The sequence below is a fragment of the Vigna unguiculata genome, chromosome 5 (assembly GCF_037176805.1).
Source record: "Vigna unguiculata cultivar grain cowpea cultivar isolate G323 ecotype 2 chromosome 5, ASM3717680v1, whole genome shotgun sequence".
In the NCBI taxonomy this organism is placed as follows: domain Eukaryota; kingdom Viridiplantae; phylum Streptophyta; class Magnoliopsida; order Fabales; family Fabaceae; genus Vigna; species Vigna unguiculata.
In genome coordinates, this window is record NC_140796.1 from 48,865,710 (window position 1) to 48,877,058 (window position 11,349).

Genomic DNA, 11,349 nt, shown 5'->3' on the forward strand with positions numbered 1-11,349 from the left:
TTCAGTTGCAGTCAAGCTAAATTAATAATAAAATTAAAAGAATACAGAAATTTAAGAAAAATATATTATGAAGAATTTTAAAATTTTATTTGTTAGGTTGATTTTTAAATTGTCCAATCTTAAATAGTTAAATTTCTAAAATTTCATTTTTTAACTTTTTATTCAAATAAACATATTTTGCGATAAAATATTTTTAATTCTTAAAATAATTTGCTTTGTAAACTTTATTTTTTTAAATACACTATAAACTTTCTGTCAAACATTGATGGTCTCTTCGATTAAAAAAAAATATATTTAATTTAACATTTTAATAGTGAAAAATTATTTCTGAGTTACGGCGAGTTTGTAATTTTCTTTGCATATGAATGCAGCAGAGACTATTTCTTAGTGAAAAATTATTACTGAGTTACGGCGAGTTTGAAGAAGAAAAGAATAGGGTTTTCTTTTTCATTGTTCTAACAGCGTTTGCCCCAAAAGTGAAGGAGAGAAGAAGAAGAGAGGAAAGATGAGCAACGAATCAAGGCCGGTGCCGAGGAGAGAGAGTCCATGGGGAATCACCGGAGACAATCATCCTGAACCCAAAGCTCACCGTTGCAACGACCGTGTTGAGGATGTTATCCAGGTTTAGCTTTTTCCCCTTTTCCCTTTTCAATTTTACTTTCCCTACTCATCATGGATCTGTTCATGTGATTCGGGATCTGTGCTCACTTTATCTTGTTTTTCGTTTGTTTAATTGGAACATTCTTTCTGTTATTGTTATTATTGTTATGATCTATAGGTCCTGAATAAAGGTGGTGAATTTTGTAGGCTTGCTTTGAGGGAAACCCATTCAAGACTGTTCCGGGACCTTTCAAGCTCTTCTGGCAGTGCATGCGTTCAAAACCTGGGTCAGATTATCATCTACCTTGCAATTATATCTACTCTCTTGTTTTAAGATAATTTCATTTTATGAATTGAGCTTCGATCGAGATATTGTTGTGGGTGGATATAATTTGGGAAGCACAAATGTGACAAGGGATATGGGTATGACACAATATGGGATAGGGAAATATGATACATTATATTAGACATAACGTAGATGTAAAACTTTGTATAAAATACAGAAGAGAGAATCTGTGGTTTAGAAGTGAGGTGGAATTGTTTTAAGCATAATAAAATAGTTTAGGGAAAATACATTGACCCTTTTGTTAAGTTTTCCTAAATAATAATCATACCCCCCTAATTTTTTAAAACACTTGTTTCCCCTGAGATAGCACCAGAACATATGAATGACCATCCTCCAAATATCATAAAAAACATGCTATGAATAGAGAAATTAATGGAATGTAAAGAAAGAGCAAAGGCATTACTTGCAAATTGTAATACTAGCAGAACTCTTGAGAATCCAGGAATGCACAACATAGCTCTGCATCTGTAATGTACAGCTTCTTTTATCTTCTCTTGAATTGTGGGATGATGAGTTGTAAAAGAAGTCTTTGAGTAAGTACCTTCCGTTAATGGAGTATATGATCTTGCAGGGAGTGTGCCTACAAAGAAGAAGTGAATGCTCAATGTAAAATGATCATTAGTTGAGAAAACTTTAGGAGATATAAGTGCAGTTTTCCTTATAATTCATCATTTTGTTTCATTATTGTGATATTCTCTTCTGAAATTGTATACAAATTTTAAACATAAAAATAAAATGATTAAACACAACTAGGAATTTTTAAAGTGTCCATAAAGTGACTGGCATATATACTTGGGAGATAAGTTGCATTCTCAGTAACCATTATTTCAAAACCTATGGTTGTTTGATGTTGAATATATATTACTTCAAGAGTAGTTCTAGTAAAGTTACTAATCATTCTCATTTTCACTTTCTCTTAATCTAACAGTTACAAAAAGAGTTACTTATTAGATTCGTTAGATTAACTTGATCCCCTAGAGATTCTTGCAAGGAATTTGATCCTTTCCATGTTCCTGTATGAATTATTATATTATTAGCAACACCAGTACTTGAAACATGGGGAGGCTTTGATAGGAGAGAGTATTTCATCCCAGTTTGGGGGTGTTTCTGTTTATGTAGGTTGATGGGAAATAGGGAAAAAGGAAAATGAAGAATATAGATTGATCTTGGATACTTGATGTCATATAGATTTGAACCCTTCTAACGATGTAATTTTGTGAGAATCATAGATCTTACTGTCCCTGTCCCTGTCAAATAGAGTAGTTTCTTGAATTGAATTGCAATGTATGACATTACATCATAAAATTGGTATCAGAGTCAAGTTGACTCATCTAATTTATAGAATAACTTTAACGTAAAGGTTTCTAATGTGATGATTATTAGATTATAAATGTATTAAAGTTATGGGAATTATTTTAGAGTTATTAAAATTAATTCTCTCTCTTCTCATTTCATTAAGGATATTATGGTACTTTAATAAATGTTTCAAAAGGCTATCTAGGAGTTACATTACAGTGCTTTCGTGAACGAGAGAGATTACATTCCTATGAAAAAAAGCAAGTAACTTTACAGAAGGAAACATCCTTCTAACGATGTAATTTTGTGAGAATAATAGATCCTAAGGTCACAGGAAATAGAGTAGTTTCTTGAATTGAATTGGAATTTTCCCCATATTATAGAAACCTTAATTTTAAAATTATGATATTTTGTGGATTGCATTCTGCTGCAACTTCCGCTACTGTATTCGTGAAGGTGAATTCCAATAAGAATTGAAAGTGTTTCTCTGTTACCTAAAAGTGACACGGTCAATCATGACCATTTAACTTTAATGACATTGCTATACTTCTCTCTCTCTCTCTCTCTCTCTCTCTCTCTCTCTCTCTATATATATATATATATATATATATATATATATATATATATGGTTATGAAATTTTGTATTAATTTAGAAATTAATTGTATGATAGATTTGTAATCTCCAAAAGTGATCAATCTTTATGTTTTAATTAATTCTAAAGTAGAGATGATTTTATTTCAATTAACCCATAGACTAATTATTTATAATTACATCCATTCTATGGGTAATTAAAATAAAACCATTTCTACTTTGAAATTAATTAAAGCATAAAGATTTGATCACTTTGGTGATTACAAATCTATCATACAATTAATCCCTACACTAATACAATTTTCCATAACCAAATATATATAAAAAAAGGTAGCAATGTCATTAAAAACAAATGGTCATGATTGACAGTGACCCTTTTACGTAACAGTGGACACGTTTTTTCAATTCTTATTGCAATTCACCTTCCAATTCAATTCCAATTGGAATTGCAACTCAGGAATACAGTAGCGGAATTCTAGCCATAAGGTATTGGGACATACAAATTGATCTTGGATACTGGATGTCATATATATTTGGAAGGGTGTCTCTTTGTACCTGCATGTGCTACAAATTTAGTTTCTGTTGCAAAATTGGATAATGTAGTTTAAGATTGGACACAAATGTTTTTTCTTTATTTAAAGACACCAATGTAATGTAGTTTCATACAATTCAAGAAACTACTATTTCATAATGACCTTAGGATCTATGATTCTCACAAAATCTTATCGATAGAAGAATTCAAGAACTTACTTAGATCCATTGTAAAAGATCTCTTCATGGATGTTTAATGTGCCTAGTAAGATGTTTTCAGTCAAGTTAATTTTTGTCCGTTATTCTGGAACTTAGCCTTTATCATTAACCGAAGAACTGGAATGTAACTTCTAGGTAGCATTTTTTAAATATTTATTCAAGTACCATAATACCTTTAATGAAGTGAGAAGAGAGAGAATTGATTTTAATAACTCTAAGATAATTTTCATAACTTTAGTACATTTATAATCTAATAATTATCACTTTTACACTAAAGTTATCCTATAAATTACATGAGCCAATATTATATTAAAATAATCTAACAAGAATTACATGTCATACGAATGAAAAGAAGGAGATAAGAAGAAAATGGGGTAAAATATATGATGAAAGAGATAATAAGCGTTTGAGTATGATTATCGAATAGGAAAGGGTTTGTACTTGTAAGGATTAAATCAACTACTGCTTGGGGTGGCTCTACAGTGAAGATTATTGTTATTTTCATGGCTTTCCTTTCCCCATACAAGTTTTTCTATGACCTTGTTAACCGTGTGACATTTATTTTGTGGCTATTGCAGTGAGGAACCAACAGAACCATATACTTATCTAGATTTTGATCCTCCAAAGAAAGAGGCGAATCCTGTGAAACCTGATCAGTAGTGGTTTCAAAATTTCCCTCCTTGTGGATGTTTTATGAGAAGGAAATATGTAACTAAATTGTTTTTGTTTCTTACATTAAAACAGACTTCCTATGCCTTATTACTTAAGAAATCATGGCTAGTTGCATTTTTGAATAATTTCCATGATAATCGATTGGTTTTAGTTTTCAATGTAATAGAATTTGATAGCAACATAACAAGAGATGAAAGGAGGGAAGAAAATGGGGAGGAAGAAAAACATGTGAAGAGATTGACTGATATTCATTTAACCTATACATTCAAACTAAGAAACCAAAATAAGAATGAAAAGCTAAACAAGGAATCATCCATTCATGACTGCCCCACATGCATGATAACAGGAATATGTTTCCTTTTGAAATGATTGTACGTCAATTTGTTATCTACAGCTTTGTATAGTCAACAATACTTTTTTATTTTTTAAATTTATCCAAAAACTAGCCTTTTCAATATAATCTAAATTAGTTCATTGTAAAACACTTTGTAGGGACCATATCATCCTAGAAATTTTTCTTCCAAGAGGATTATCATGAACAATTAAGTTTTTTTCTTGAATATCTTAATGCAGTAATACTTTTAAGATTTTTTTTGAGTTTAAAATTTATAGTAGTAACAGTTTTTTGAAAAAGTAGTTCAATAATGAATTAAAGTTTTAAGGACCTAGGGAGCTTCTGAAATGATTCACCAAAACTTGTTTACAATTTTTTTAATACATGTTATGAATGTGAAGTTTTGAAAATTAGAAAGGAGGTAAAATTATTTGCGAGAGTTGTTTAATATTTATAAAAATACACAATTTTAAGACACTAGATTTACATTAATCTATCATGTATTTCTTTTATTTTAATACTTTTTAAATTAAAGAGTGCTCATTAGAAATAATTTTTCTGTCCTGCTTTATTTATTTATTCTTTAATTTGCATTGTATTCTCAAACATTTAGATGTTAATTCAGTCATATTAAAAAAATACACGCAACTAGAGCTATAAATGTTTATATTTATATTCATGTGAGTTTTATTTTTTTAAATTGGTTTGTTATCATTTTTTCAATAAAATCATTAAAAAACATTTCAATTAAAAAGAAATCACTAAATGTCACCCAGCCAGGAAAAAATCAATTTCACAAATAAAAAAAAATTAAAAATATGTTTTTAAGCACAATTTAACTAAGCAAAATTTTAATAAAAAATTAAAAACATTATCAAAGACTTTGAGAATATTCATGCATGCAAACACGATATATTTAGATTAGTATTTTTTTAAAATTTACCTTTTTTTTGTATAAATTGTCCAACAAATTACACTATTTTTATAAATGAACCGAATGATAATCACACTATTGTATTAACTCGTTTTTCCAAGTCCATTTAACTCGTTCCCACGGGAAACATGTGAAATGACGACCACAATGATTTGACGAATCATTTTCAGTTTTACGACTATAAGCTATGGGCTCCACATTGTGTATCATTTATTCAGTGCGTGTAAAAACATTATAAAAAGTTTTGCAAGTGTGTGAATCTAAGAATTTTGTGATTAGTTTAACTTCATTTTTCAATAGAATAATTGAAGAAGTGGGAGCTAACTCTTGGAAAATCTCTATTCGATAGGTCAACTAAGTAAAGGACAATTTCTATTCACAAAGAAAACCTTAAACCTAGGTAATGTAAACTTGGTTGGTACGGTACAAAGATTCCCCTACAAAATATACCCATGGGAGGCATAAGATATATAATTAAACTTGAATTGGCTGCATTTGTTTTCTTCAATAGAAAACATACTTTTGTTAAAAATATAAATGCGATGAATATGTAAATTCATATTTAAATTGTTTAACTTTCTCATTTTTACCGTAGATTCATACTTCAATTCTCGACCAATAATACTACTCTTAAACCCTTCTCATTGATAAAAGTAACTTTATAAAATGATAATCGTATTGAGGATGTTCTCTGCATGAAAACCTTTTATTCATGAACAAGTTGGAGACTTAACAGTTCTGTATGAAGGTAGATTTGTCTAAATCTAGTGTATATTGGCCCGAAGTAGACCGTGATTGTTACCTATCCAAGAAGATAGAAATGAAAATATTTCAATGCTGACAAATTTGTGTCACTACTACTGTTATTATGGTATGGCCTAAACAAGAAAAGTAAAAGAAGGGCTACAAAAATATACATGGATACTTAGGCGGATGAAGAAGATTGGCCATCTAAGCTCAGACTGCGTCTTCTTTTCTTACTCTTCTGCTTAAGTATCTCTTTGATTTCTTTTTCTTTCTTATCCACAAAATAAATCAAGTCTCTGAAGCTAGTATTGCTTCCAAAAGGCCCTTTACCTTTAGGCCTGTCTGGTGAAGTTTCCTCATCATGTTGCTCAGATTCTGGGCTGAATTTTGTGTACTGACATAGCACTCTAATGAAGAATGCAGTCAAAGCAAGGAGACATGCAATGCCACATATAAGAAACAGACCCCAGAAGCTACTCAGAGATAGTTTGTTTAAATCAACATCATTTTCTTGCGTAGAACAATCCTGTTTCAAGAGCCATTTGTCATGGATTTTTTGCAGGTCACCATTCTCTGAGAGTTGAAGAATTGCAGTTGACATGTCAACAGCAAGGGGAGAGTCCCTCTGGAATGCCTATCATCATCATCAGGGTATTATCAAATAAGAGATGAATATTAGTTTTGTGTAAGGTATAAACAAAGACTTGAATACTCATAGTAAGAGTATTCTATTCTCCATATTCTTCTCACAGAAAAAATGAGTTTATTGATGAATATCTATGAATGTTTTTATTGATAGACTTTGGGGTGTCAGCATAACTGAGATGTTAAAGTTCATAGATGTTAAAGTTCATAGTGATGTCTAACATGATCTTATTTGGAATATATACAAATGTAAACCTTAGACTTGATAAGAAAGATACTTACAAATCCCCAACCACTTTTAGTGAACTCCTGCCCAACGGTTCTGAACTTGCAGTTTGTATTTGACATTAAGATTTCAATGTAAGGAAGCTCATCAACAACAGCCACAACTCCTCCATCTTTTGGTCCACGCTCAAGAGCATCAATATATGCCTCCATATTTTTCAATGTAACTATCCTTGATGGTTGTATGTTGAGTTCTTCTGTCAAATACTTGCGTGCAAATGAGCCTTCTTGAATTCCAATGGGTTGATTGCTTGAAATCAAGCTGTCAATTCCTTCAATCTGTGATGAAAGTTGCTGCACTGTGAGGATGGATGTTAAGCTAGCTGTGTAGCTTGAATTGATAATTAGCACCACAAAAAGCCATATGATTAGGACCAATCTCCCAAGACCACTCACTGTGTTCTCTCCTGCACCAACTCAAAACAGGAAAAGTAAGTCACAAAATAAGGACTGTAACAACCCAGAATTGAATGAGAATCTGTGGGCACGTACTGTGTGAGAAAAACATTGTTGAGAAACTAAACCTGCAAAAGAGGAGCTTTATCTCAGCAAATGTTAAAGTAAGCCATCTCCTAGTACTATGCATGCTATGTGAGAGTTGGAAATTCAGAAAGAGACACATTTATTCTAACTTACAAACACTCCCCTATAACCCTATTCAGTGGTTGCAGCATGTTATACAAAACCTGTGTCATATTCCAAAAGATTGAGCTAAAGGCCATGAAATGGTCAGAATATACTAACCAGAAGACTGTCATGAGTTGTTTCTTTGGTCTACCACGGAACTCCGGATTGTGCCTGTGCTCAAGAATCCATACAACGGTTCCCACAAGGATAAAAAAAGCACCAGTAACACACCACATTTGAGCAGTGAAGGGCTTGAGGAAAGACCAAGGACTTGATTTGATCTCCTTGACAGGAACAACAACAACCAGACCTGATTCTATGTAAGGTTGTGTAAAATCCAAAAACCTTGTCCTGTTGGGAACAATTGTAACATCACCAACAGCTGCATCATAGTTCTGAAGAAGTAAAAAGAAGCAAAAGGCCAAATTAACATAGCTAATTGGAGCACAAAACTGTATTCTACAATCTAGATACTACATGGAAAAACCATAGACAATTGGAAGCCATGTTATAGCCTATTAGGCTGCAAAGTATGTTTAGAACGAGTCAACAGAGAATTCAAATTCGTTTAGAACCTTACATTTAGTGCAACTTGACTAGAAATGTCATCGTAGCTAGGATTTCTATCACCAGGTCCAAATAATATGTATTCTCGCGGGACAGGATAAGGCAACAAGTTTATGGCAGCTTCAAATACATCAATGCAATAGCCTCTTACACCAGGGGGGTTCTTGTCTTTAGAAACAAACTCCAAGTAGCTTACTCGGTTAGGCACTGCAATTCTCAGTGGCTTTCCATTGTTGGGAAACACCCATCCCCTTGGTTTAGCTGCAGTTTCTCCAGGCCAAATAACACCATATAGTTGCTGGCTGCTTGTTGAAGTGTTTGGTGGCTTCTTATACAGAATTTCTGGTGCCACAACTGAGAGACCTGAGTAATTAGACCAATAACCAATTCTGCGCATTCCAGACCCACCAATGTTCAAGATATCATATGCTGGACGAATTCTATTCCTTTCATTATCAAACTGAACTAGTCCTGTCAGACCAGTGAAGTTGGTTCCCAAAATTGTCTGCAGAAAAGTAGGGCCTTCATCAAAAACATGAAGTGATTCTAAATGCAGTGTGCTTCCATTTGTGTCGCTTAACTTAGGGTCAGAGGAGAAAGATACCACACCACCTTCTTTCAAAAAAGCATCAAGAGCATGGGCTACTAGCCAAACTGTATCATATGCATACAGTGCATAGGAATTGAAGCTTGGAGTCTCCTTGTTTCTTAGTCTCTTCATTCTGGAGAGAAAATTCTTCTTTTCATTAGTATCAGGAGTGTGATGACGTAAAGCCAAAACCCCTTGTAGGAGATTCAATATCTTAGGATCAACTGGCTCTGATGAATCAAGAGCTGAAGCAAGTGAATCTGTTGCAATCCATACATAGCCACTGCCCATCATTCCTAGCTTCTGAGCAATGGAAAAAATGCTCAAACCAGTTTCAGGATTAACATGCAAAACGAAGACCCTTGACTCCATTAGGTTAACTCCATTTAACAAGTCACTGATGTCTTTTCTGGGTGCCCCAGGAGGGAATGGAGCCTTGTAAGAGATCTTGGCACGTTTTTTTGACAGAGCATCTCCAAGTACTGAAATTCCATTTCTTCCATTATCATCATCTACATAAATGGCTATTATCTCCCTCCATCTGTAGTAATCAACCAAAGCTGCAATTGCATACATCTGATAATAGTCACTTTGGGTGCTGCGAACAAAATATGGGTACTGAAGGGAAGATAGAGAAGGGTCTGTTGCCCCAAATGAAATAAGAGGGACATGGAGTTCATTGACCACATGAGAGATGACATGGGCTATTCCTGAGGACTGTGGACCAATTGCAGCAATCACTTCATCCTCCATCAACTGCAATGCTGCATAAATTATCATGAAATATCAATCAAGCTTGTTCACTCCTTTTCCACACACTTCCAGAAATTCTTCTCGGAATTATGTCCCATTATCTATGCAAATGGCGTAATGTGAACGGGAATCAAGATCTTTTTGATTCGTGTTATCTTCTTGTTCTTAGTTTCATTTGTAAACATGATTTAGCAAGATTGATAAGAACCGAAGTTAATGTGAAAGAAACTGAATGATAATCTTGAAATGAAAGATTCTCAGACATGACAAATCAAAGAGTTAAATTATTGAGCATGATCATACACAGAATGAAACCTACCACGTGAAGGTTATCGGCAAAATCAAGAAGTTTAAATTTGAAAATAAATAAACTCTTAACAAAGAAGGCCTCAAATTCAAGTTTTGACAAGTACCTTCCATTGTTCCAGCAAAGCCACTGCAATTTGTATCATGCAAAGCAGCTTCGAGTTTAATGCCAGGGAGAATGCTTGAATCAGCATTAACATCTTCGAAAGCAGCCACAAGTGCAGGTTCAGCCGATCTTCCAATTACAGAATCGAGACTGAACAGTGCTCCAACTCTCAAAACTCTTGGTGTCGAAGAAGAAGTAGAAGAGTTTGTGACAGTAGTTCTTGTCCTTCCCACCACTACCTGCGTCGGAATCCACAAGAACAAAACCAAGAGAAACAACACCCTTCCCACAAAAATTCTTCCGTGGCTTGTGACCCACATCACCTCCATCTGTGACAAAAATCCTGAAAGTTCTTCAGTTTAAAGCAGCATCAGAACTCAGCACCTGTCATGTGCCAACCATATTTCATCAGCAGCACATGATGAGGCAAGAATAAAGACCAGAATCTTTGGTCTTAAAAAGTTAAAATCAAACCATTCCTATTCCTGAAGAAAACAGAAACACCCCCAGAAGACTACTTTCAAGCACCCAACAGGAACAAGCCATATGGTACAATCAGCAATTTGGGTTATAAAATTCAGATATTCACTTACCCAGATGCAAATAAAGAATGATATTATCGTATCCAGTACTTTTATTTTATAATATTCAGAATAAGCAAATCAAGGTCAGAAACTCTAAGGTGAAAACCACCACTGAACCATATAAACAAGTTGATTTGTTGGTGAAGACAACACCCACATGCCTTGTTTATTGAGAATATCAAGAAAGAAAACAAAAAAAAAAAAAACATTATTTTATAATATAATATAATATGATGCAAGAGAAACCACAAGAGCAAGACAATGGAGATGAGAGTATCTAAGATTACCTCAACACCAAACTTAATGTGTAAAAGCTTCCCATGTTGCAACAGTTTTGAGGAGTTGTTATATATGATCGAAAGCATGTGATTGAAGACTGAAACTTCACACTTCGCCAGTAAAAAGAAGGAAGCTATTGTGTTTCACACTGAAAGCAAAGAATCACAGTGCTTTCGAGTCTGGAGAATCAATCGTTGTCTTCTCTCAGAGTTAATTTCAACAAGTGTGTTACAAAATCTTTGTCTTCTCGTGTGACTGAGCTATAAGCATGATATTTCGTGAATCACATTTTTTTATCATGAAAAAGTGTCGCGATAAGTTCATTGTGGTGGTGACG

At 33.5% G+C, this 11,349-nt stretch overlaps 2 protein-coding genes across 5 annotated transcripts; one reads left to right on the top strand and one right to left on the bottom strand.

The window, feature by feature from the left end:
• Positions 1-371: 371 nt before the first annotated feature.
• LOC114183337 (hexokinase-1 protein) lies at positions 372-4,381 on the top strand. The gene is made up of 3 exons (XM_028070326.2): positions 372-622; positions 808-887; positions 4,163-4,381. Exons 1-3 carry the CDS (start codon positions 506-508, stop codon positions 4,242-4,244), a joined length of 279 nt encoding a protein of 92 aa, XP_027926127.1. The 5' UTR covers positions 372-505; the 3' UTR covers positions 4,245-4,381.
• Positions 4,382-6,211: 1,830 nt separating this feature from the next.
• On the bottom strand, positions 6,212-11,349 carry GLR3.4 (glutamate receptor 3.4). 4 transcript variants are annotated; one of them, XM_028073467.2, is made up of 7 exons: positions 11,021-11,349; positions 10,151-10,478; positions 8,409-9,748; positions 7,946-8,223; positions 7,694-7,725; positions 7,199-7,608; positions 6,212-6,905 (listed from the first exon to the last, which is right to left on the bottom strand). In XM_028073467.2, the coding sequence occupies exons 1-7, from the start codon at positions 11,096-11,098 to the stop codon at positions 6,450-6,452; spliced, it is 2,922 nt and encodes a 973-aa protein (XP_027929268.1). In that variant the 5' UTR covers positions 11,099-11,349; the 3' UTR covers positions 6,212-6,449. The 4 variants fall into 4 exon arrangements, with proteins under 4 accessions (XP_027929268.1, XP_027929271.1, XP_027929269.1 ...); XM_028073470.2 differs by having other exon boundaries at positions 10,151-10,492; positions 11,021-11,348; XM_028073468.2 differs by having other exon boundaries at positions 10,151-10,533; positions 11,021-11,348.